This window comes from Xiphophorus couchianus, chromosome 18 (assembly GCF_001444195.1).
Source record: "Xiphophorus couchianus chromosome 18, X_couchianus-1.0, whole genome shotgun sequence".
NCBI lineage: Eukaryota > Metazoa > Chordata > Actinopteri > Cyprinodontiformes > Poeciliidae > Xiphophorus > Xiphophorus couchianus.
Window position 1 is genome coordinate 26784609 of NC_040245.1, and position 27931 is coordinate 26812539.

A 27931-nucleotide genomic window follows, 5' to 3' on the forward strand; every position below is an offset into this window, starting at 1 on the left:
TAAGCATATTTGTTCTTCATTTAAATTAATTCTTGTGCCCGTTATTATTTGCACTTCATTTAATAATTCTAACTTGCTTCTTCTAGATATGAGTAAAAATATGTGTATATTTCTAATAAAAGTAACAAACACATTCTCTTGTACAGAAATTCATACTATCTTGATATTATGTCTCACAACGCAACATCCATCTGTTTCACCAGAATTTTTTGATTAAGGTCAACAACAACTAGTAAATATTTGTAAAGTGAGTAAGCAAATGACACGTTTCAATTTGTTAACTAAACATTTCATAAATCAATCAATTAATCCAGAGACTAAATGTTTCCCAGCACTTTCCAATGCAAACTAGCTCATGCATAACATCAGGTTTGCCACGTAATTGTCATGAAATTTCTTTCCCTGGTGAGGAAATCCATCCCCAAAGTAATATCTTGCCATCCCCGTGTTTCATTGTGATGACAGTTTGTTCAAGGTCGTGTGTCGTTTCAGTTTTTCTAAACATACAAGGTTGTGCATGAAGGCCACATTTTATCTTAGTCTTTCACATAAAATAAATTCTTAGCTTTAATATGATAAACTGTGAAAAAGTTGAAGGCGTATGAAGACTTTTGAAAGGAATTACAGTCATGGATTAGTTTTATTTTAAAATAAATGTCCATATTTTATTATGGTATTTGGATGGAATTATTTATTATTTGCAGTTTTCACATTTACAACAGGATGTGGCACCTAATCACTGCCTACAGTATCAACTGGTGATTTATTTGCCATGGTGTTACTAGCTGTGTTTCCATTAGCCTTAAAATTGTGCCAACTGAAAATACGAAAATGAATTTGCTTAATCAAAACACCAATTTAAAAAAAATAAAGTTTTCAATTAAAGGTTTTGGAGCTAGGATGATGTTGTCTTGAAATTAGTGCATTTTACAAAACGTTTTTGCATCCCAGGAGTCATGTGACGAACAGCTGGATCTTGCTACTGACAGAAACGATGGGGAAGACGACAGGAAGTAGTGGGACAAAAATGCCGCGGCATGTTTTTAATGACTTATCGCGTGAACAAACTTATTGACATATAAATTTAATTGAGTTTCTTATTTGTGTAAATTGTGTTTTTTTTTTTTTTTCTTAAATTTTTGTGGCATACAAACAAAGTTTTGTACACATTTGTAATGTAAACGCAGCTTCTTTGATTGATTGGTTTGCAAAGTGCCCTTACCTAAATACAACAGAAAGTCTCTGGGGTTTTGTCAAGAAACACCAGATCTAACAGATGCGCTGTTACATGCTGCCAAAGCCAATAAGTGCAGCAGATTTACAGCCACAAGAATTTAATAACTAAAACAAATGTACTTTTCGACAACATTCTAATTTGGTGAGACGGTAGGAAAAACGTTATAATCAAGAGCTATGAAACAAGGAGATACCAGTACTGAACGAAGCATGAAAAAGAAAGAAAAAGCCAGCATTTAGTCTGAAATGAGGCGGCATCATTTTACCACGAGAAAGTCAGTTGACGTAAAGAATCTATGATTATGACTTTTATTTACTCCTAAGAATGCGTTGACTTCGACAGAAAGTGGAACCTTTCAAATACAAAGAAGCATGCCGCGATTAGAGGAGCGGGATTCAGGACCGGCAAGCCCCCACGCTGGGATGTATGAAAGCTAAAACCATGTGACATTTTCTGCAGCTATGCAATATGAGCTCCAGCTTGGCCATGCTGCATTACCTGCTGTGGACCATTACGCCACAACATTAGGGGGAGGAACCTCCACCTGCACGCTCCCACTTTGTTCTGACTCTCGGCTTCGAGCCGCTGAAAGCATTAAAAGTTAACCCCTCAGAACCGCGGAGAAATAGTGCTCACCTTAAATGCCGGGGCATAATTGAAATAAAACAATCAATTTCGTTTAAATGTAGCCCAAAATTAAATTTTAAACAGAGAGATAAGAAGTGCACTGCATAATGTTTTGCTGTCTTAGATAAGAGAGTGTGTGTGTGGTGTGTAGATATGTGTACATTAGTTTAAAACCTGCTTGGGGACAGACTAATTACACACTTAAGAGCATATGCTAATGGTGCCTTTCTCAGTCCATGGAAAAGTATCTGAGTGTTTAATGACAGAGACAGCCTGGGGGTGGGCTCTGTGCTGCGCGCCGTGTCTGATGGTGCTAGGCAGCTGCACACACTCCATCTACCTCCCAATCTGCCCTGTCTCTCTATGCTTCTTACTTCGGCTTTGATGCAGCCTCAGCCTTGTGCCGCTTATTGTTCGTCACTGTTACTGTAAGCTGATGGAGGATGCGGGTGTTCGTGCAGGCTAATCCGAGCAGAAAAGATAGACAGTAAAAAGAGAAGACCAAAAAATACAATACACTTGCAAAAGCCGCAATAAAGTAAGCCTGGCGGGCCACCAGGCTTTACTTGCACCACCACCAGGCTAAAAATGGTTTATTTACTGTTTAAAGACAGGTTAAAGAGTCTCTTTGTTGAGAAGCACAATGGCAAAATAACGGAGCATATGGAGACTGAGATCAGGTGTCTTTTTTTTTTTATTCACTGGACCTTTGTAACCACGGCCTGTCTTTATCAGTCTACATGCTAACAACTTCAGCTAATAAAGTGAGAAGTCATGAGTAAAAGGATGAAACATTTGGACACTTCAATTAGGTTGGAACAACTGAAGTGCAGTAAATGCATATTTATTTAAATTTTATTTTATTACATATTTAACCTTTTTTACTTAAATTTGGAGGAGCCTTCATTGCATCAATGTGACCTAATCAGCTTTCAAATGCGGCCTTCGAAGGATACAGCCTGTGTTTAGACTCACCTGTTTGTTGTTATCAATAGGTTACTGATTAAAACCTCCTATAAATTTGTTCAACATTATGCAGGAGATCAAGTCCTTCATTTCGAACTTCAACCACTCTCCATAGTTCTTTAACAGCCAAGTGTAAGGCTTGTTCACTAATGCCAAAGTCTCTTGTCATCCTCAAGGTGGATTTTGCAACAAAACCCCCACATCACATTTTCCCTGGATAAATCTTTGCACTCCATCCTTGCTGTCTAGTCTCCGCTGCAATATCATGACATCAATCTTTTTCTCCTAACGGCTTCTACACAGCTTCTTCTCGAGGCGGTGCCTGAAACAAACAAAGCCTCTTGCTGGGTATCAGACCAAAGGACCGGGTCAGGCCACAGGTGGTTGCTATCCAGGGAAGACCTCCCAGTTGTTGCCTAAAATCGTCCAGCATCTGTAAATCCCTGGCTGTCTTCAACTCTCCAAAGTGGACTTTAGTGGTAACCTTAGATACCTTTAAGATTTTAGGCTGCCTGAGTGGTAAGGTGTTGGTCTTTTGCTACAATAAAGCATTAAATGCTCCTCTCAAAAGAGTTTAGTGGCCGAGTCCACCTCTTGAAAGACGGCCACACGTAACAATCTCCTCTGCAGCAAACATCACACTTGATACAGTCGAGGCAGGCAAGACAAAGATTGATGAGTTTCATTCTAGGCAACATATGTTCACTGCTCTAAAGTAGGGCTGCAGAAAATCTTCCAATGGTGATAATAGTGGTAAATAATATCATCATAGGATTGGCTAAATATTAAATTAACATAAAAAAGCATAAACATAATGCATACAATGCTATTTATTGCACTCAAAGCTGCTCTTTTCAATATGAATATTGCACACACTGTTACTGGGATGGCGAAATATTCACGATATAATGTGAAGCCCTGCACAATATATGGTAGTTTATGCAGCGGTGCTTTACACAGCTGCATCTAACTTAGATTCAGCCGCTTGGCCATTGAAAAACATTCCATGCTCACAATGTTATTAAGATAATCTGAGGTATACATGAAGTTTTGAGGTATGTAGCTACAGATTATGCAGAAAGTTGGCCATCTATTCTCCACGCACATGGGATAATTGCTGTCATTCCTAATTACTTTATTAAAAGATCACTAACAGTTGACTGTGGAATGTTTAGTTGGGAGGAATTCCTTGACTAGTCTTATTTTACCTTCATATGAAAACATTTATGAATAAATAACTGCCATCACAGATGAGCAAGTTACCTACAAAATGTTTCCTAATATATCCTCATAATGTAATAGATGTTTACTTTTAAAGGAGCACTTTTTTGAGCTTTAAATTATGTTATAATATATTAATATTGATTCTTTCATGGATGCTTAGGAAATCCTTTAATTTCCCCGTGACTACCCCACTCAGCTCCTTCAGACTAGCCAGCAGCAATTAGTAAACAGATTGTGGAACGGAGCATCAGCTAATTATATGAGCTTCTTCTCAGAGCAACGCTGGTAAAAAAACAACATTTTAAGGGCTAAAAGAGGAGCCATGTTGTGATGACTTCCTGAAGGCGGATTTTCAAAAAGAGAAGGAGTTTTTAAAGAGACAGAGGCCCAATTCCAAGGCGTTAAATTCCAAAGTCAAATTACTTTTCACCCAAATTTCACATATAGCATTTTTAGAACAACTTTGTCGATTATGTAACCTAGTTACTGCTATAAAAGTGCTATAAAATGGTACTATGTGCTAGGAAACTACGTAATACTGCCTCTATAAAAGTACACTAATAAGCTGGATGGTCACTTTTGGCTCCCTCTCAGTCTCGATTTGCTTTGAATTTAGAATCAACCTAATGAAGATTCATATGATATCTCTAATTTCATGTGTTGTTTTGCACCGCTTTTAGTTAGATGCATGTTTCAAATTTGCAAACACTGCATTTTCATTTACATTTCATGCTGCATGCCAAGGACTTAAATGAAAAAACACAGGGTGAGCCTTCATTTTGTATTCTAGACTTTTCCTTTACATCAAGGCTATAGTTGCTACTGAAGCAGATCTTGTTGAAAAGCTTCTTTGTCTGTAATGAGGGTTTGTTTTGGTTGGGCGAATCGTGCCTGAATTACATAATTTCAGTGTTGCACTTGCACGTCAGTCTGAGGAGGAGCGCAAAAAAAAAAAACACACAACAAAACAAAAGAAAAGAATCACTTTAACTACAATCTCTGGCTTTCCAAACACAGCCCCCTCAAACTATATCCAGGTCTCTCTGGCTCAATCTCTCTCAGACCTTCTGTCCCTATCTCACCCACTCCTCCCTCACACATCACACCTCTCATTACTCCGCAGCGAGAGGCCAATCCGAAGAAGGTTGAGTGCCAGCGCCTTGGTGATTGGAGCTGTTGCAAATCAGTGGCTCGCTGACCCCTTGTCCATCTGCGGCGCAGCCTTTGCAGCTGGAAGTCCGATAAATCAGACAAAAACCGAGACGCGAAGTCAGACTGCATCTGATGTTTCATCGGAGTAACTTGAGGAGAGCGTTTCTAAAGATAGGAGTGAGTGTTGCCGGCCGGGGAGTTTGAGAATGTTTTTTCTGTCTTCAATTGTGATTTTTAGCAACGTAAAAAAAAAACCAAATTTATTGACAAGTCAGGTGAATTTTTACTTTAGTGCGTGATCAAATAAGTTATGTCAGGAGGATCCGCGAGTCAGTTTCTCTATCCCATCAAAAGAAAGTGTTTCTTTCTCCATGTATTTCTACACCCTTATATTAATGCAAAAGTGGCTCAAGCAGGCTCTTTAGGGAATTATTCATGTAAGAAATCTACTTTCCATGCACCCTGTTCTAATGCTGCGGACAATGTGCGAGACATTCACGATGAATTATGCCGGAAATTCACCAAGACCTGAATGCCAATGTTGCTTATAAACATATAAGCTTGAAAACAGTGTTTGTCAGCTGTGTTGTAATGTGCGCTGGCAAACTATGCTGACTCCTCAATTATGCTCAGAATGATGCTTACAGACTGCATCAGAAATGTTGCTGATTGACTACTCGCTGTTCTTCACACCAGCTCAGTAGGGGAATTAGTTGACATATAAATTATTCATGTCCAAGAGGCAAATGTGGTAAGGAATTTGAAATAAAGCAAACATTTGAGAGGGACGGTTTCATTCCTTTCTCTTCATAATTGACAAATAGAAGCTTTGTAAGGAAGTAAGATCCAGTCTTACAGACTTGAAATTGAAGTAAATTTAAATATAATCACATTTTAAAAAAACAATAAATGTTGACCTAAGGATATCTGCATTCTGCTACATACTGGTAAAAGGATCAGCTGATCTAGGTGATAAATTTTATCGCGATATTTTCAATACTATTGCAATAACGATATAACGATAAGAGTGACAATAAAAACTATTAATTACATCTCTATTACGTAACTCTATGACTGTGTGTCACAGCAATTATAGCTCCACAAACATAAATACAGCTCTTGAAAGCCATTCCTATTTGTAGGACACCGGTCACATAAAGAAGTGTGATTTGTATCACTACACTGCGACCGTTATTCCAAATTTATGTGTATTCAATGACGCTTTCATTAAACAAACAGTGGACAAAACAGTAAAACTATCAATCGCGATAATTAGAACATCATTGCTTGGAATTTACTGCGACAACAATAAATTAAAATTCTTATCACGATAAGATATTTATCACGTTAAATGATAAACAATACAATAAATGCTCACCTTTAATCCATTTGTCATTTGTTTAATATAACATTTTGCTGTTTTAAGGTATAAAAATATGTATTCAGATAATAAACAGCAAGTTCCGGTATTTTAAAAAAACAACTTATACCCTTTGGGATATTGATTGAAGGGACCCGCATGCTTTCCCTGCGAGCCGTTGTGGCATGGCTGACTTTATTGCTATTGTATTTATAATCTTTTTAGCTCAGCTACAGAAAAGTGTTCAGTGTTGGAGATCTGCAATTTAAACTCCAGCCTAATGGCTCTCAATTAAATGGCTGTTTGTCAATTGTCAACTCAAAAGGATTTTAATAAAGGACTCGAAGGCTGGACGGCAAACAAGACATTTCATACAAATTATCCGAAGCTTATGTTGTCAGGGAGAATAATGCCCTTTAGTCTGGATCGTGCAGGCATTTTTTTCTACACGCAAAAAAAAAAATAATTTCAACTTTGAAATAAGAGGAAATTGCGGGATTCTTGCTTTAAAAAAAAACACACAACAAAATAGACAGCATGACAAGCTTTCAACTCTGCCCAGTGACAACATTAAAGTGACTGCCTCTTCACCGCACAAGAAAAAAAAGAAAAAGAAAAATGAACTTATCCTTGCACAATCATGCTTTTATACAATATGGCTCAAAGGCGTCAGGGGCTTCTGGAAAATATATCAAAATCCCTTCACATGCAGCAGCCTCGCCTTCAAACCAGCAACAGTCGAAGTCTAAATGATGCGCTTGATTTGTTTTCTGCGTTCACGCAGCGAAAACTGAGGATAAAATATTGGCTTCTGGAGGGCATATTCCCCTTTTTGTTTTATCTACCAATGAGCAGCTCTGGCTCAATAGTCCTACTCAGAAACAGAGTACTGTACTGTATGCTCCACTGACGGGTTCATTAATCAGTTGAAGTATGTTTCAGATTTGGGCCTACTTTACAGAAACGCATCGCTCAAATTTGTTTAGGTAACCATATGAACGCAAGAAAAAGTACACAGCGAAAAGGGTCAAACTGAAGTATATCAAGTGTTTTTTGTGCAGGTTGCTTGATGTCTGATTCGCAAATTTCATCAAGTCGCTAAATTTAATGAACAGGAGATCTGAAAAGATTAGGAGTTATGTCAAAGGAAAATAAATGATAAATACATAAATTATATGCTTAAGTGTTTATCTGTGAATAATAATACTTACGCATCTACATCTGGAATCAGATCCAGCTTGCTGGGGAAGACCTCAGAGAGCAGCACTCGAGTGAAGGACTTGCCCAGAGATTCGAGCTTTGACTCCAGGTGCTACGGGAAAACAAAAAAGGGATTTTAGCAAAATAAAAACAAAAATATTCCAATTTAGAACCTTTTTGTTGGTTTCAGGGCATTGGGGGTCAATTGGAATAGTGTGAGGTGAATCATTAAGCCCTACCAGAGGAAACCCTCATGGAAAATCTTCAGAAAATTGAGTTAATTGGTGCAATTTGGGGCCATTTTGAGGAAGTTTTTTTGTATGTTAACCTTTAGAGCCACTTAGTTAGACGTTTAACCATTATGCTGGTGGAATAAGCAATAGGCTTTTAACAGCAGAGTGATATTTTAATAGAGTAACAAATATTGTCAGTTTCTATTCAGTCATCCCACTGCCACTCTCCAAACACACACACACAAACACGCCCACACGTCGCAGGTTAGTAAGCCTTTCTTGTTTTGACCAATCAGCTTGAAGCTCATGGAAACTGCTTGACCTAACTTTGAGGAAAATTCACTTGCAATTTACGGTTACTTTACTTTGTATGAACAATACAGTTTTGCTTTTTTTTTTCTCCTTTGCACACAGAAGTCCCAAGTCGGAACCTTTGTATCCAAGTATTTCCAGTAGACCCGTAAATCTGACGCACAAGCATCCACAAACAACAACGATGGATGACAAAGCTGCTTCTCTCAGCCCACTGGGGTGTTCACTTTTGTTTCAGAAAACAATTTTACTGGACGCTGGAAAAGATTATTGTTGTGTCCAAGATGTGCTAAAAAAGAGTTAGCCTATCAGTGAAGCTATTAAAGTCTAAAAAAAGCATCTTGACGCTAGACATGTAGCAGTAGCACAAACGTATCCAACGCTAATGTCAGTGGCGTCCACATTTCTAAAGACGTTACATGAATGATCAGGAGTTCCTGAAACACTTCAAAGGGTATAAAATGGGTATAATTTCGCACCAATCTGATGATTGAATAAAAAAAGTAACAGAGTAAAAACAAATGTCTTTGTTTTGGGGCTCATTTGTCTATTACGTCAATAATTTAGCAGCAAAAATGTTTTATTAAAATGAAAATGTTGCTTATTTTGTCGATACATGGCTTTCAATTAAAATGCGATTAATTTCAACTAGTTAATTAAATACCCCGCAATTTTTTAAGTCACATTTCCCCACTAGATAGGCTCTATAGTAGGGTCCACAAAACTCATAAAAAACTTCCCAGCTGAACTCACCACTGTACAGTTTTTTCTTCTTCCAATGTGAGGTAACTGAATGTCTGTGACCGTGTTGTAATTACAAGTTATGTTTCCATTCAGCTGTAGTAGAGGTACAGATTGTACACTTATTGTTCAAATGTAGATTTATGCTCAAGTTGAAGTCACCTAAATTAGTTGAGATTCTCTAAATGTATTCCAGGCAGCTTTACTATTTTTTTGTCCCTGAGGTATACTGATGTGCAGTATGAGCAATTCAATTATGGATAGATCTTTACTTATTGGTTGGAATGTTGTCACTGGCAGTAAACTGCAACTTTACGCCGGGGTTCACAATGAAGTTGAACAAACTCTTTATACTCTTTCTCTTCTAACTGCTTAAGGTTGCCTGTGCCTTTCAGAGAGGCAGTAAATCCTGGCCCTAAGTAGGATTTTGGCTGACACCTTATGTTGAGAGCGGTGATAAATATGGCTGTTGCTTCACAGTTCTATAACCTCAGCGTTACCTCTCCTACACCTTTAATCCACTCTTTACATTTCTCTTCTCGGCTATGAAACCTCACAATAAAAAGTGATGCATTACAAGAGCGGTGCATCTACTTTCACTGACTCCCTAGCTCCCTGCTAGCTTGTCCACAGGTTTGGCTTTCATAATCTCAGAAAGAAGATGGTTTAATTGAGATTTCAGATTTCACATTTGCATTTACTGCCTGCTCGTGTCTGCAAACTGGCAAATGCACGATAAGAACGGGAAAAAGACAACCATTCCTTTCTGTAAAATTACTCAGGTACGCTCAAGTTCTACATGAATTTCTGCCACTAATGTGTCTTTTCAAGTCTTCTTTTAGAAATCTCTGGTCAAAATGCCACAGAGAAGCAGTGAACCGTTGACTCCTGCAATCACTTCACACTCATCCCTTCAGTTTGAGCCTGAGAATTGACATCAAAAGAAAAGATGTCGTTTTGAGGTTACCGATTTGATGTTTTATTCCTCTCACTGAGTGTATCTGAACGACGTCCATCCAACAGATTGAGCTGTTTTCAAAGTCCTTCATTCAACAACAACCACAAAAAAATTAGAAATACTGTCAAGGTGTAGTGACGTTCAAAGCATTTTATTGTCGAACCATCACCTCTACAGCCATTTGGCGGACAGAAGGCATAATTTAATAACCCTTTTTAAAACCCTAGTAAAGAAAGGATTTAAATTCTAGATTTTATTACTGTGCTAATTATTAGCAGAAGTTGCTAAAGACAGATTAAAACGTCGGCTATCTTTCCCTTTCAGCCTGTTTAAAAGGTTAAAAAAAAGGTATATCCGATTGTTACACTAACTCCTCTCTCCCAGACATGGTGGTACATCACCTTGCCTCCAACTAAAAACTGATACTCCTTTGGCATTGTTTTGGAGTGATTCAGCCAAACTATGGAGCATTGCATGAATTTTATTCTGGGCAAGACCAGCACCTACCTCTAGAGAGTAGTGGACCCAGGTTCATTTTGGGCTATAAAGGGGAGTTATATGACATCCCATATAAATATAACCTTTCCAACAGGATGCATGTATCAATAAATTAAATTGTTCTTCGAGTTTAGAAACTCCACTTCCCTGCTGAGTCTGCCTTTAGAGATGTGGGCAGTTGGCTGAGTTGTTATGAGAGCAGGAGGCAACCAGACGGAGGGAGAGAAAAAAAAATCCCACAAATGCTCTTTAAATGAGATAAAGGTAAAAAGCAATGCTGATATAGAACCTCCCTGGGAGGATTATGAGACCTTTCAATGACTGCGCTCTTATCAGAGTTAGTCCTGTTCTTTTACTTGTGAGGTTATCTGACACCACACTTCTTAATCTGAGCAGATCGCTACTGGAAAGCTTTAAGAGGTTTTTTTTTTTATTATTATTATTAAAATCTGCCTTCTTAAATCCTCTCTCCTCTACGAAAGAAAATGATCTGTCTGGTTTCGTGTTGACATTTTTACATCAATGCTGGCTTAATATTTCAAATCTGGATTTAAGTAAACCTGAAGTACAAGCTTCAGAGTGTGCAGGTGAAAGATAGGTGATCTGGTACGAAATCTTTTACATCTAGCATTCAAGTTAAAGTCAACTTGTACTGCGACACAAAAGGCTTAGTGGTAGATTTTAAACTGCATATTTTCTATAAATATTTTAAATGTCTAGCTACTCTGATTGATAATTTCCTTCTTTCTAAAATCTACAGTGGCCCTGAAGTGCAAACTACTTCAATAATTCACTAAACACGTCTACAAAATCAAAAATAATTAGTAATTTTCTTGATTTGTAGTTGTGCTTAATGTTGTGTTTTCTTGATTAGTAGTTGATTTTAGGTAATGCCATTGTGGTTTCATGTTTTGTAGTTGTGCTTAGTTAATGTCATGTTTTTGAATATGTTCTTATGTTTTTAAATTTGTAGTTGTATTTAGTGAGTTATTGAACTTCAGGGCCACCGTAAAAAATCCGCTTCAACTGAAGCAACGTGAGAAGAAGAGTACTATCAAAAGATACGGATCTGCATCACAAAATAACAAGCTGCCACACAGAATGCTGCCTGTCCAATCAGCATCACATGCCATCAAAACACCTGTCTAAAGAAAAAAAAAAAAAAAACATACTTTGCAAAGTATTACCAGTGATTGCACAAGAAGCCTCGGGACAAGCAGACTGCTGAAACGAGGATGCAAACTCACCTCCAGGACTTTGGGACTGCCCTGTCGGCCCAGCGTGCCCAAGATCAGACCCCATCTCTGGGCCAGCCGAGCCTGGTCGATGGCCTGCAGCCTGGTGGCTTGCATGGCCTTGTGATCATAGTACTCCCTGGAGAACACCTTGCTGTAGGGGTCATATCTACAAACAGGCACAGAGAGAGAGAGAATCGCTATGGCACACAGATGTTTTAGGTGGTGTACGTAGGCATAAACATAAGAAGCTTTATCACTCCCATTACCAGCTGTTGCTCGGGTATCTATCTCGAGGACGGAAATGCACAAAAAGACGGGAAGTTTAATCATGAAAACCCATCAAGTATGACAGGAGCTGCAGTATCTTAGGGAAATGGGGGTATTTCAGAGCTTTTAATCTCTTTTTCTCTGCTACACTTGAGATTAGAATCTTGTTTATGAGGGGGAGACCTGTGATCTTAGCTGCAGTGTATGGATGTATAACAACTGAGTTTGGCTTTAAATTCAAACAAGTTTGCTTAAAGTGTATTATTTAGAGCAACATTATTTAGCACTTTTTTCAATATTAATGATTTTCTAACTTAGAAGGTATTGGAAAACAGAACAAGAAGTCTTTTCTTTGCTTGAAACATCTAAATTCTTCAAATTATGGTTAATTTTTTATTTATTTATTTTTTCAAATAAAAAACCTGCTTCAGCACCCTTTAATCGAATACAACTAAACTGCCAGTAGCCTTAATTCACCTAATTAGTAAACGGAGACCATCTGTGCGTAATTCAATCTCAGTATAAATACAGCTGTTCTGTTCTGGCTCAGAGGTTTGTTAGAGAAGAATGGCAGAGACGGCAGGGATAAAATAGTGGAAAAAGGCTAAAGCAGCTACAAAACAATACCCCATCTAAACTTTGTTCAATCCCTCATCTGAAATGACGGAACGAAAAAGGAAAGCCATTTTAAAGATAATAAAAAGAAAAGCTAGTTAGCACAGCCACCATTGACAGAGGATAAACAGTTTTTCTATAATGGTAAGTTAGCAACTGCAGCAAACTGGTAATCTGCAGTGTGTTCGCGAGCATGATTGACAGTGCTGGAAACAACCAATCAGACTCTCCTTCTGGCTCTGATTGGTTGTGTCTGAGAGGAAGTGGTGTCTTTCTGCAAATGGTAGCAGGACCACAGAGATTACCAATCTTGTATTATACTGTATTTTTTATAAAAGCTACAAACTAACATTGAAGGAAAGAAAACATTACATACGCAAACATGTCTCTAACGTGTTCTTTCATATTACCTGTAGGCAGGAATGTCTGGGTTTGCGATCATGATCGACTCCAAGTGAAATCTTCCATCTCCAAGATAACTAAAAAAGAAAACATTTAATTGCACAAGAGCACAGGAATTGGAAAAAAAAAAAGAGATAAAATTAAATCGTCTGTCTTCACCTGCTGTATCTCAATATGAATGTGCCGTAGATATACAGCCTCTTTTAAGAAACACAAATGAACTAACATAAATGCATATTGGAGCATAAAAACGGAGCGCCTTGCTGCTTGGATGTGGAGGGTGTTCAGGTCTGTACCCATTCTTACTGAAGACATGCAAATAATCTCACTAATTGCTTTCTTTGTTGAGCAGCTTGAAATGGGCATGTAGGCCGTTTGCCATACAGGCAATTTTGAAACTCGTCTAGACTATGTGTCAGAGCGCGCCTATGTGAAAACGTGCACTCCGCGTGTCCCAGCAAAATAATATGCAACGACGGAACAGAATGAAATCTGGCACAGCCTCCTCTGCATTGCTTGTCATTGCTCGGAAACGTCCGAGCCCCTCGAATAATTACATCCGCGACAACAAACCTGCAAGCACTTCAGTCCCGTTGTCCGATTCCGGCTGCGCGCTCTGAGCCGCCGCCTTATCATTATGTTCACATCCACATATTGTTCTTTTGTAGAAAAGAGCAAATCGCATTTCAGAAGATAGAAACGCTCCACTGATCTTTTCTTAAAGCTCTTTTGAATACAACTTCTGGCTGCTAAGAGTTGTTTTTCTTCCCTTTTTTTCTGTTCAGTGCTTCAATGACTTGTATGTGCATTTAGATTTTGTGCATGCAGCATTTCTGTCACACTTGCTCAGTTCTAATTAAAGTAAAAATAAACCAAAGCCGAGTTTTAATTAATGCCATTTCAAAAGGTTATGATATTCAACACTGTAAAAGATATGTCACAGATAACGAAACTGAACTCTGATGCTGTTGTTAGAGACATCTGTCGTGACATTAAATTGATAATAATTTATTAAAGTCAAAAAGGAAACCTAATTATTGAAGGAAACTATGACTCTGTAATTAAGCTTCCAGTGATGCCTCAACATCACAACAGAACACTTTTTTTCCCCTCCATTTGGTGCCGCATGAGAGAGATAGCGTTTAAGATCATGTTTATGGAGCCTCATCATAATATCAACATGTTTTGTATTAGCTTATCTAACGTGCATGTTATCAATTTTACAAGTTTTCATTTTTCTTTTTATTCAGGATTGTATCTCACCACAGTTATATTCATTTCCATGTTCCACATCAATAAATATGTGGCAGAAATGTAAGAAAACATAGCATGCACACTTTACATAAGGAAGCCATGGTTTCTCAAGTCTTAAAGCTAGTGTTTTATTCATGAGGATTTAATTGCACTGCAGTGATGCAGCTGTCAAGATATTGTAGAAAACTAGTTAAATTTATTTGAGTCATTTTTTGAAAATAAATGTACTCCTAGGAGTAGTTTTACTGGGCTCCACATTTCCCTTATACTTGAGTAACAATATTTGCAAATATAACTACTCCCAATACTCAGATAGCATCTAAAATAAAATATTTCTCCTTCATTTGGCTCAGACACAATGAAAAGAAATCATGTTGACATAGCTAATTATTAAAAAAATAACTAAAGGATGATTCCAAACAAAACTGGGTCTAAACCAGTTTACGGCAGCAACTCTGCTTGATTCTCATCTCCCTTCAGTTCTCCGCCTGGAATTTTTACCCATGTAGCTGAATTCCTCTGACTGAGTTTCAATCAGGCCAATCAGAAGAAAGAGTTTTGAACGATGTTGATTTTCTGTGCTGCTTTAGAATTGTACTCTACTATTGCTATAGTTTTATCAACATTTTACTGTTGGCAAAGAGGTTGTGACCGTGAGCGAGTGACAATTTCCAGTCAGCTTCATTGAACTGGCACAATACAAACATCATGGCCAAACATTAGCAACTGGGTAAAATCAAATCCAACAGCTTAAAATGTCAGAGTCCACGCCTGCAACAAGCAATCACTTCTCAATAGCCAAAGCTCCAGACCCTCTGGATGAATCAAAGCGTAGAACACGGGTTTGGTTTTTACCAGGCTGTACGAATACGACTGTTTCATTATTCTTGAAGAGCAGCTGGAGGAGGAACCCCACTTGTGCTTACTGCCACCAAACTCACCCACAGATTCTGCATAGCTGCTCTTTGCAGATGAATTTGTCACATTCTGTTTGATGTAGTCTAGAGTGCACCACAAATCTGAATATTGTTCTTAAAAGGACATTTTTCTTTCGACTATATGATCGGTTTTCTATCTACAGCCAGAGCCAGTGGCTGCGTTTACAAATGTGCACAAAACATTTTCCATATGCCGCTAATGTCGAAAAAACACAATTTCACAATTTCCATTAAATAAGAAACGCCACTAAAACCCACACATTAATAAGCTTGTTCATGTGATAAGTCATTAAAAAAAATGTCACGCCATCATTCTCCAACTACTTCCTGTTTTCTTCTTCTTCATGGTTTGGGCCAGGGGCAACAACCTATTGTTGATCACGTGACTCCTACTTGGTTTTGGATTTCCAAAACCAAGTAGGATTTAAATGTTTATGATTTAAAATATAATACTCTTTGTATAAATATTAGAGAGCTTCTGAAAATGTGATAGATGGACAACATATGTTAAATAATTAGGTAAAACACACAGTAACTCTTGCATTGCTTTCGTCTCCACTTGTGCACATAGCGAAGCTTTTCCATGTGTTTTCACGCACTGGAAGGTTCAAATCACATGGTCTAACACCAAATGACTATAGCCAAATGTGTGCAGATAAGACAGAGGAGGAATTTTCACCTATGCATAATTAAATCAGGGAAATTACATTATCTCGCTGTGTGCAACAAAGCCCAGGATTTGTCGAACACAGACCAGCACGGCATGTTATTGACGAAAAGCAGCTGCAGGCACGTTGCTATTTCTGCAAATCTTTCTGTTCCTGTTTCCCCCCCAACGCTTTGAAATATTTTACCTACACACAGTCACGTAAAGAAAAAACACACACACGCCAGTCTAGCCTTTTAGAAGTCATGCAACAACTGGCTGGAAGTTAATTTTTTTCCACAGAAAATGAGATAAGTTAAAATAGGCAATCACATGAGCTGCAACAAATGTGTAAACAAACTGAGATGTGCCGCGCAGTTTATCAATTCTCGCCATGCGCTTGTCGCAGTAGGTGTCGCGCTTCGAAAAAAGCTCTTGTTTAAAAAGTTACAAAATTTGGCACGGACGTGGCTGTGTTGCGGTTTTAAGACATCCAAAGCTGTCAAACTACATCGAATTTGCAGATTTCCACAGTGAGAAGGTATTTTTAGCCCCCTGGGGGATCAGCATCTGGCTTCTCCTGGCTGCTTAAGGAACGCAGACAAACCTGGTTACCTCTGCCAACTACATTTTATGTGACTGGGAGTATTGTCACAGTGATTATGACTTAAATCACACGAGTGGGCATGGAACCGGCGAGAGGGGAAGACAGGAGGAAGGAGGCTTCTTACATTATGGCATCGACGTGGCAGTCCAAGCGTGGAGAGGTGCAGCCTAGAATTTCTCCAGGTGACAGAGGCCGACACTGGGGGACAAGCACATCATACTCTGGCCTCAGGGCTGCACTCACAGCCTGCGACATGAAGAGGAGGGGAAAGTATTTCCACATATTTATTCTAAGGAGGTGAGACAAGGGTCTGCAGGATTTAACTTTTGCAATTTTGATCACCTTATCCCAAAGAAAAATAGTTAAATGTTTTTCTTCCATTGAAGAAACATAACATAGCTTAACCCCTTTCTTCAGTATTTATAAATGTATTATTTATAAAATCTGAATATAGATCATTCAAAAGTGAACAAAATATCAATAAAATATAAACGCTCATTACATGTTGTGCACAAAATCAGTCTTGTTGATAAGATTTCAGTCTGCTCAGTTCTGAGCTGTTTCAGGGCCTCCTGTCACTTTAAATCCAAATAAGCTCCTCCCCTCAACTAAACATTTAAATGGCGGTAAATAGATGCACAATTATACATCCGTATATCTTTGCAACAAAAGCAGCCTCCCACAGTAATAAAACTGTTGTATTTTCCAGCAGCCATTGTACAGCAGTAAAATGAGCCCAAGCTTGTGTTGCTAGGTGATGGGCTGGGCTTCGTTGGGGTTGCTAGGTAAAGGGAAGTGAAGTGAATGCTGATCAACATTCAAGAGGTTTTTGAAACAGTTAATTTTCCAGACACCAAAAAACATTAACTTATTGGGAGCGTTTTTTGTTGTTGTTTAATCACTTGGGATGTTTTCAGAAGAAGTAGAAACCCAAATGGAAGTACAAAAAAGTGAAAAATGTAAATTTTGCCTAATACATATTTGCATAAACATGGCTTCAATTAAGCTGAATTTACAGGAAATTGTTTTTTACCTTTTGGCTGAAAAGAAAACATAAATTAATGGAAAAGGCAGAGATAATGTATTATAATCTCCATTATATCTAAAATAAAATGAAATAAATTTAATCACTTCATTAGTCTTTCCTGAGAATTCATCGTAGAAACTGTCTAGATCTAAATCTACTGAAGAACAAACCATAAAGGCATCCATGCATAAAAAACTACAAGTATGCACAAAAGTATACATGGACACGTGGATGCAGCGAAACGACAAAAAAATGCAATTTAGAATCATCCAGGAGTGTAGAGTGATATAAAAATAGTGTATTTTACATTAGCAAAAGCCCACAGCAGCGGTGAAGAACACAGAAAATGAAAGCAGCAGAGCACATTATAGAACAGCGAGGCAGCAAGCCAGAGAGAGAGGGATGTTAAAGCTTAATACTATAACTGCTGCCACTGCTTATGTAAAGAGCAGTCCTGAGCATGATGCTGAACTGAGAGGCTTTCCGAGGTCATTGCGCCTTTCAAAGCAAAAATAACTGCTGCCAGATTTGACAAACCCACACTTGAACTGAGCTCAGAGGAGGGTTCATGAAAACCAGGCACCACAAAAAAAAAAACAAAAAGCATATATTGCGCAAGGGTTGAGATGAATGCTTGTCTGTATATTTCCAAAAAGAAAACAAAAAAAAAACCCAGAGAAGGATAAATACAGAAGTCAAAACTGTAACTCATGAGAGGATGAAAAATATAAATTGTGGAAGTCATCCTGGATGTTTTCCTGATACGATGAGTGTATCATGTCTTGCAAAAGTGCTCAGATTCATTTTAGTTTACCTTACATGAATGTTATTTGACAGTCCAGCAGAAAGTAGTGTAATATTGTGAATTGGAAGGAAAATAACATAGTAACATTGTGAATGGACTGCATTTCAGCTCCCTTCATTCTTCTTTGAAAAATAACTGAAGATTCTCTTTTGGATTCAGGTAGTGAAATCTTGAAAAAAATTGGATCTACGCTCAGGATTTGTTTTGTTTTTCATCTCATTACCTAGTGGGAAGTTGTACCTCATCCCCAATCTGACACCTTTTGCTGCCTGTTGCAAGTTTGCTTGAATAATTTATCCCTTATATAGTAACTTCCGAAGTTTGGCTGGTCCTGCGACTTTTAATCAGGTGAAACTTGGGTATGTCTTTTTTTCTCCCTTCATGATGCATTTTTTGACTGATGTGTTCAATAATAATTCATACTGACGTACATGAACCATGGAGTAAATATTACCATCTGCAGAAGAGATTAAATCTAATCACAGGCTGGAAGCTGGAGGTACGAGTTAACAGTTGGATACATAAAGAACGTGTTGCTGGTGTTCTGATGAGTTAGCTTGTCAGATTAGACATAGCTACGTCTATCTGACGGTGCTAACCTTAGCGACTGCTAGAACACCTGCTAAGGCTTGTGAATGGTGCAGTTATGTCACCATGCCCTTGTAGTTGTCAACGAGATGAATAGAAATGATTTTGCAGGTAAATAAATGATTTCATACAACACAACTTCCTCTCTATCACTGCAGATTTACACTACATGAGTCTCCACTCCACTGTGCTGCGTTACGCACTTCGCCGACGGAGAGCAGCTGTTCCTGCTCACCCCGATTAAAGCAGGACATCGAGGTGTCAGAAACAGCCAGAAGACTTCCAAGCTAACGTTGACTGTTTCCGCAAATTCATTGAAAAGCAGCTGACGGCTGGATGCTTTTATTCAGACTTTCATCGAAAACAACAAAAATATTTTCCTTCTCTTAAGCGTCTAAGTGTTTAATACCTTCTGTTCGGTCTGTCACATAAACTCGCAATAAAGCACAATACATTTTCTGGTTCTGACATGACAGAATATGACAAAGAATGAACACATTTGCAAAGCGCTGCAGCTAAAAATGAGAACAATAGCCTTGGTCGATTACCTGCAATGCTGCAACAAACTGAATGGTGCTGACAAGTGCCAGGGATTGTCCAGGACTGAAGTTGAACTTCACTGTGTCCAGGAAGTGTGCATTGTCCATCTGGATATCCACAAACACATACAGCATCTTGATCCCCGCGGTGGAGTCTATGGGGACTGCAGGGAAGTGGACACAAACAAATAAAAAAGGACAAGGGAGACAGGTGAAAAATTCACTCTTCTGTCAGATGAATCGGCAATATATACACAGCTGATGGTGCCCGGAACATTAAAGCCCTTAACATGTTCTGTTGTCCAGCTATACAGGATCTATGAAGGCGCATTTATAGCTCACAGCTGGCGTCTGCGGGGTATAATTGAAAATCATTCCCATCAAGTTGCCAACTCATGCAGGAACTGATGCAAAGACCTCAATTATTTAGGGAAGGAGAGGGACACATGTGATCGCTATTAATGGTATTAATTTCATAGGCCATTTACCACGCACTTGGGCTTAGAAGGCGTTGCTAGAGATGTGCAGAAGAAGAAGAAGTTGCAGAGTGAAGATGGCAGGAGTCCAGGACAGGAAGGGCAAAAAAAGGAGTGAGAGACGCTTAAAACAAAAGAATTACCAATTGTTTTGACAAAAACTATTATTCATCCTTTCATTTCAAGTAAAATGCTCATTGGGACCAAGAGGACATCTTGTTTTAATTGAATAACTGGCCCATTAAGGTGCAAATTTTAAGATTGGAAGAGGTTCCTTAATGTCACCACATTAAACAACTGAGCAAAGAAAGATACGTGAATTCAGAAAGCACACAGACATCTGAACTGTTTTCTTCAGAGGAGACTGAAAGCAGACGGGAATGAAACGAGAGTGAATTAATGAGAAAATCCCAACAGAAATACGCTGAAGAAGACAAAATTAATTTAGGGAGAGGGAGATTTCAAAGACGGGTAAAGGAAGTTCAAATAGTTTGCCGCACAAGGCAGAAGTGGAAAAAGTAAAAATGATCCAGAGTGTGAGAGGTGGGGTTGTAAAGTTAACTGGATAGAGAAAGGATTAGCGACTCCACCTTTGATCCAGGAAGTATAAGGTATGGATATGGAGGGGTATTAAAGGCAGCTCGATTTGGCTGCAGGGCCCAATGAGGTAAAACTAAGACCAAAAGTGTTGCGCATGACGAGTAAACCTCTGAGCTGAGACTACCATCTGTCCGTTGCTTGTTTATCAGTACTGCCAAATGGTAAAAGGGCAGAGCAAAGCGACATCGATCTGTGTTCACATTACCACGGCGGTCTGAGTGCACTTAGGTGCCGCAATTAGAGAAACAGTCAATGAGACAGACAGGTCTCACTGCACAATCACTGGGTTTTATTCTCATGTGTTATAGCAATAAGGCACATTACCACAGCTCCTTATTAAACAACATGAAAAAAAAAACATGCAAACAACTATGTGGGCAAATTTACTAAAAAGTAAATGTTGATAATGGAACATGTGCTCATCGACAAATGGGTACAACTAAGATTAATCTGTTACAAGTGAGCATTTAGGCAATCTTCTATCAAGTGTTTGCTCTTAATGGACATGGGCAATTATGACACAGAGTAAAGATACCAGTTGACGTCATATTAAAGTTTTAACTAAATGCAGTTATCTATAACAATTTATCAAATAGATTTTAAAATGGAGTCTAAAATATAATTTACATCTAAAAAACTATTGTTAGTTTTCAAATATTTTTTGGGCAGAAAAAAAGAACTTTCTACAAAGTAACAAGTGTAAAATAAGATTGTTTTTGTTACCATCTGCTCAGGTAGCGAGACACTAGATATAGAACTAGATATACAACACTAGATTTGCAGTACGACTTAATCAATATGTTATTTGCATCTACTAAAGCAGGTGAGTGAGAAAAAGATTAATATTAGCAAAGTCAAAATATCTTTGGCATTGCACTGCAAAAACACAAAATCCTATCACCTATTTTTGATCTAGTTAGTAGTGAAAATATTGTTTACACTTGAAATAATTTAAAAAAAACCTAACTTACAAGTAACTTTCCAGCAAGATAAATCCGTAAAACGTTGATATTGATTAAAAATGTACTAGTCCTTCAGGGAGATTATTTAACTTATAACATGAGAGTTTTACGTGAAATAATCTGCCAATGGAGCAAGTACTTTTTAATATATGCTAAGGAATTACTGACTTAAAACAAGCTCTTATACCTTGCTGAAATGATAGTTGAAAGTTAGTTTTGTCTTATTTCAAGTGCACTGAGATATTTGCACTAGAAATTTAGACATACATACTTGGTAAAATGTTGTGTTTTTGAAAGTGATAGTCTTTTCTAATGTCTTTTTTGTTGTTGTGCAAGACTGTACAAACTTTAATCTAAAAAAAGTAAAATAAAATAACTGTACTATCACAGTAAGTCTGCACCATGTCTGTCAGTGAAAGAGATAACCAAGAGTTAAACCTGAGCAGATTTAACTGTAACTGAACGCTGAGGGGAGAGGTGTGGAGCAATCTGCATATTTATAGATCCATAACTACTCTAAAGGAGGTTAAAGTGTACTGTACAGTTACATCTGAGCCATTTTAACACATGGATACATTTTTTTTTTTTAAACTGATGGGAAAAAGCATCTAAATATATTGCTCAGATGAACTGTAGAATATCTGGTTTGTTTTAATCATGTCACACTGATTTTGTATGCCTATTTCTAAGGTACTCTTTGACAATGGTATTTAAGAGGATGGGATAAATATATATATATATATATATTAAAAAGAGAAAAAAACTTGCAGAGAAAATGAAAGGAGCACAGAGGAGACAGTAGCTCTGAGTCACTCTGAGGCCTAAGTCTTTCATCTTTCACAGGTGGTTGAAATCTTAGGAAACAGTGCAAATGATGTCTCATGGCTGAGAGATGAAGGCTAAGATCACAGACAGAAAGACGACCATAAACAAAAATGTTCTGGCAATTTCTTCTCGTCTAACTTAACCCTGAAACTCAGACTTTAAAAACTTCAACTTTGGTGCTTGTAAGCATAGACACCGATGTGCGACTGTCCCCCACTCCCTAGAAATTAAAAATATCAGCACTAACCATAATTTCGCTACAATTGATAAATAACGGCCGAACTAACAAAAACATGGAGGAACTTTTTTTTTTCAGTCACATTAAGATTCTGTTGGTCACTTCTGGTATTTTGCCGAGGTGAGCTTGTTCTGGCAGATATGTATCAAAATTATTGATTTAACATTTCTTCCCATGTGCAAAAGACAGACTGACAGTGAGGTGAGATGTGTGAAGGTCCTGCAGAAATGCTTGAGGTTTCCAAAGGACACCGCTGATGTGTTTTCAACTGATGTGAATGTGGGGCGAATGTGATGCTGCAAAGACCTGCTGGGTCTTCAGTTGTGCACTACCAGTTGTTGGTCTTCAAAATAAAATCCTGATAAAAGGTATTGAAATTAGTTGTTGCAGCTCAACAAATTGCAGAAAATTCTAAGCGCTGTAATTAGATATGTGAGGTTTGCACACTAATCACCTACATTTTGCTTTCATCAATAACACCTGTCAGTCTCAGTCCTTTTTTTTTTTTGATGTTCATGTGGCCTACGTGGTTTTTTCCAGGTAGCTGTCTGTCTGTAGATGGGTAACCTTGGTGGGGTTTTTTTTTTCTTTTTGCATTCAGAGCAATAAAGAACCAGACAAACATGTACGAGGGAGATAAAGAAACGTACTCAGACAGCTGTGGCCATAGTGAACCATGAAATCTGCTCCCAGGGCACGGGCAGTGAAGTCGTCCACGCAGCAGGCGCCGTACGTCACGTCCCCCATTATGATGGTGTCCGCCTCCGTGAATCTATGAAACACAGAAGCAATAATCAGCGCAGTCACAGACCATGTGTGCCTCGCCTTGATTCTTGCTATGGGGATCGATGCGCATGCCATGCGAGGCGCTGTGTGATTATGAGAAAGCTGAGGTACATCAATTCCTTTGTTGGAGCAGCAGGCCAAACCACAACTCATCGAGTCTGATGATTTTGCTGATCAATGACTGACTCAAAACGACAGATTTACATACCGAGCTGCTTTGTGGCTTTACGACCAGCCATTAACAGCCAAAACGTAGCATAACAGCACTGATATATAAAGGTTACCAAGTCAGGGAAGTGAAAGAGAAACAAAGTAGAGTTAGGATTTTTTAAGTTTTCTGAATTTATTAAGTGGAACTATATGAGGGTATTTTCAGAGTTAGACTCCAGCCATGTAGGATGTACTACAGGAGGATAGTATAAGGACTATTTATCCCACAATCCATTTCAGCAGGAAGAGGAGGAGTTTCAGGAAAGAAACTTTGTGATGTCATGAAAGCTTAAAACAAAGGACTGAGACAACACCTGTCCACTGCTACATTGGAGAGGACTAAAAGAGCGCTACCTGAAAGAGAAAGTGTGTTGTATTGTATAGACCGGCCAAAGGAATTAACCTTGATCCTGGTTTTACTCAGAAGTCTGTAGAAGGAACCTAATAATTACAGCTTCTCCAAAATTTGCTGTTGATGATCTGGCACTGGGTGGCGCAAATTGATGAGACGCAGCTTCACTGAGTCAGCCAGCCAAATGTAGCTAATGCAGGGCTGAGTACAGAATGCTTACCACACAATACACTACAAGCAGTTATCTGTAATTTGAAAAATGACATTTGGTAGTGTAGCACAGTAGTAGCTGCTAGAATAAGATTTAATATTTTCAGCTATTCTAAATTGCTAAAATCAGGTTAAATAGGCCAGGTGTGTCTGGCTAGCTTTCCATTGATCTAGAGATTTCTTCACTTTTCTGTAAACTGACTGAAATGCAACGCCACATGACTACAGGCAACAGTGGTGTCACTGATAGCCGTTGTTTTTAGCCCTACCTTGTTGGGCAGAAAACACTTGTCAATGAAAAACATGCTATGTGAGGGAAAAAACTCAAAGTTTGCTTCGTTTCACCATCAGTGGGGCAAAGTAAGAGACATGTACATGGTATATTTAGGCTGCTAGAGAGTGAGAGAGAGCAAGACTTTAAGGAATGCAAGGTATTTGTCATGGTAGCTGTGCTACCCATGCTAATAGCCAAATTACAATGATATGGCTAGTTTTAAAGTTAACATACTTTTACGTATGCAAAGCGTTGTAGCCTCTGCTAACAGCTAAAGAAAAACAATAACATAGATTGACTTTTATTATTGATTTATAAATCTAAATCATGAATGATGATTATGAGCACACAGAAGCATTACAAAAAAACAGGTTTTGGATATCAGCACAATCAGTTAATCTCTAATTACAAATTACTTTATAGAACCTGACTTAAATCTGAACTATCCCTTTAAAATTATTCAAGTTTATATGCTTTTTTATCCCATCTATGGCCTGGATTCTTTGCTAATCTGCCTGGAAACAAGAAAAAAAAACTGCTTCAACTACAGTTTGCTTGAAGAAAATAAGCCATTCAGGGTAAATGCCCCTAAGCACAAATAGGTTGTGAAAGTGTAACATAAACCATGTGGACCTAATGTTCCAGTTTGCAGTAATAGAGGAGAGAAAAAATCTAGCTTCTTGTGAGGATAACTAACAAATTGAACATGCATCTATGGGCCCAAAATTGTTTGAAAGAACAGGATGCATTACTGAGAAACCAAGCATTTACTTTTATAGCCCTTTATGGGCAAATTAATGTTAAGTAAAGTCATTAAGGCTAAGTAAAACAAATAAAATTTGAGTGGAACGCAGAACAAGTAAATGAACCATTTGAAAGCGAGGACAGAGCTGCAGGAGAGGGGGTAGTTGCGAAAAAAGGTGGTTCACGCCAGGTATTTGTGGTTTAAGTTTGACAGATTCAGGCTAGACAGAAAGCGGGGAGAACAGAGATGAGACAGAAGGCTTAGGAAGTGATAAACAGACACGGCTGCATACAGAACAGCATCTGTTCCAGCCAACAGAATCTTCGTAATGCGTCTGCTGCTGCACCAGCTTTCAACCTCCATCCACTCAGTTTATTCCCCGACTCTGGCCTCTGTGAGGGGCCTCAGACAAAGTTTCTATTAAGCCTTTCTACCTTCGTTTTCTGTGATAAAAACTCCAGGTGGGGCTCTCTCTCTCTGGGTTCCTCCTCCCCACCCCCCAGCAACTGACCCCCTTCTTATACAAGTTGTTTGTTTTTCTCCCTCTCCTCCCTTTTCCTAGTCCGGTCTGCTCTAATGGTCGATCTCAAGTGAAGAGGCCAGCTGAACCCAGCAAAAATCAGAACTAGCAATTTGTCTGGCAAATAAATATTTGTCTTTGATGGTTTGAATCAATTGCCCTCTCTGATGTTAAGATTCAGACTTTGTTTGCATCTGCCTGATTGTACTGTGAGCCAACACCTGGTGCATGTTGATGGTTTGCATGCTATTGTTTACATCCAGAAATTTTGGAGATGTTTTAGAGCAACTCAAAACCCCTCGTATTCTTTTTTGTTGCTGTTTTTTAAAAAATTGCTCTGTGTCGGCCTTATGCTACAAACAGACCAGTTGTCATAGCACCTAGCAAACAGCAGCTCCAACAGTGTATCAGGATTCAACACCAGAAAACACGCAAACATTTCCCACACAAAGAACAGAACATTCAGTCCACTACAGTGTTATGTTTTCAGGCTTGATATTTATTTTGCGATTATTAATAAGCAATCGTCTGAACACAGGAGTGATTGATTAGTTAATTTAAACATCTACTCTACTGATGATCTTTCAGAGAGTTGGTGTGCGCGTCCCCCCGTTTTTTTTCTGAACTGAAACACACCGAATTCTGCAGCACATCTACATGTTACGACTGTCAAAGTCAAGCTAGCATAACTAGCCTACTTCCCTTCCTCTTGCTATTTTTCTTTTTAGTTAAAATTCGGCACTGACATGTGAAACCCTTGGACCTTCTTATTTAGCTGTCAGTGTGACAATTAGTAGCAAAACATTGTGTCCTTTATTCTTTTATAATATCGTCTGTACATTTAAGAATTAGCGCAATATGATGACAACTTGACAGCTAACCAATGCTAGTTATATTTGGTGAGCAGTTTATTCCTTCCAGCAGGAACTTGGATGGAGGGATTTTGATTGCAACAGCTCGTAGTAACGGGTAGGTTCAGAGGTCTGTGGACGCTTGTAGACGTTTTTCCATTTGCTGTGGCTTGCTGTTTTTCGTCCAACGGAGTCTGCTGACTTTGTTTAGAAATGAATAAATGGGCATCCACCCTACAGCTAAAAATACATCGCATGCCCACCGGAGAGGGGGGGGGGGGAAGGATGCAATCCACTACAGACCATAAAAAGCCATCTACAATGCAAAACACAGCACTACAGAAGATCATTGTATCTAATCAGCCATCTATCTGCCAAAAACATCATTATCACACTACCTCCACTGGCGCTGCAAAGCATATCTAGTTATTTCCAGGGTGACATTTTATGGTAATAAATGCTAAGGATCTGAGTAAGAGGCCGATATGAGAGGTGCGATTCTACTGGGACGTAGGCACAGTAATTACTGGGCGATGCACACTCCCATATCTCACTGGGAGAAAGGAAAAGCGGCACGATGGCTGATAGGGTAAAGGAGGATGTTAATAAAATCCAGATTTCCATAGCTCCATTTTAAAATAGAACATACAATGGAACAGGTTGGCACATATAAAGAATGCTGCCCTGTATCACTACTAATATGCATATATTTCAACTCCTAAAGAACCCAATCTCGACATTTTAGTTTGCACTAAAACTAAAACTGTTGTGTCGGTTGCTTTCTCGTACCACGTCGTTTATTTGCACAGTCGTACTCTGCTCAGCCTTTCCAGCGGAAATGTCATTAAGATCTAATTAAGATGTCAGAGGAGCTAGTGAACTCCGAAACAGCCCTTGTTAATTAGTTCTTTAGCATGCAATTTGAAACGTGTGAGAAATTATCCTCCGATTAAAATCTTTTCAATAATAATAATAATAATAATAAAATTGTACTGGTGTCTGCCGCAAACACAACTACATGTCAACAACCGGGCTGCAAAATATGTTTACATGTGCCCACACAAACACAGGCTGTGTATTCACTGAAAGCTGATCCTATCACTTTTGTATCAACAGGTTAAGCCGCTATATTTTTCATAAATAGCATTTCACTTAGCTGCATTCCAGTTCTAGAGAAAACATCAAAGCGAGCTAATGTTTCCGCTCTGTCCTCCAGAGATGATATCCTTTTTTCTGATTTTGACAGGAATTCCTTCAGATGCCACCATAAAAGAGAAAGTTGTTTGGTAATAACACCTTACAGCTCAGACAAAGAAAGTAAAAGAAGAAAAAAAAAACATACCTGCCTCTGAAGCATCCCATTAGCACACACAAAGACGTTCTGTCACTAAAGGCACTCTTCTTTTTATAGAAATAATTAGACTGAATTAAGAATACCATCTGCCTGA

General features: G+C 38.5%; 1 protein-coding gene across 1 annotated transcript in view; it reads right to left on the reverse strand.

Moving 5' to 3' along the window:
- Nucleotides 1-27931, reverse strand: part of dph1 (diphthamide biosynthesis 1) — a 76695-nt gene that overhangs the window by 10820 nt on the left and 37944 nt on the right. The window contains exons 4-9 of the mRNA XM_027999126.1: nucleotides 23186-23307; nucleotides 19444-19598; nucleotides 16600-16721; nucleotides 13039-13107; nucleotides 11756-11912; nucleotides 7778-7878 (exon numbers count right to left, since the gene is read on the reverse strand). Coding sequence (XP_027854927.1) covers nucleotides 7778-7878; nucleotides 11756-11912; nucleotides 13039-13107; nucleotides 16600-16721; nucleotides 19444-19598; nucleotides 23186-23307 — 726 coding nt within the window. The remainder of the gene's footprint in view (nucleotides 1-7777; nucleotides 7879-11755; nucleotides 11913-13038; nucleotides 13108-16599; nucleotides 16722-19443; nucleotides 19599-23185; nucleotides 23308-27931) is intronic.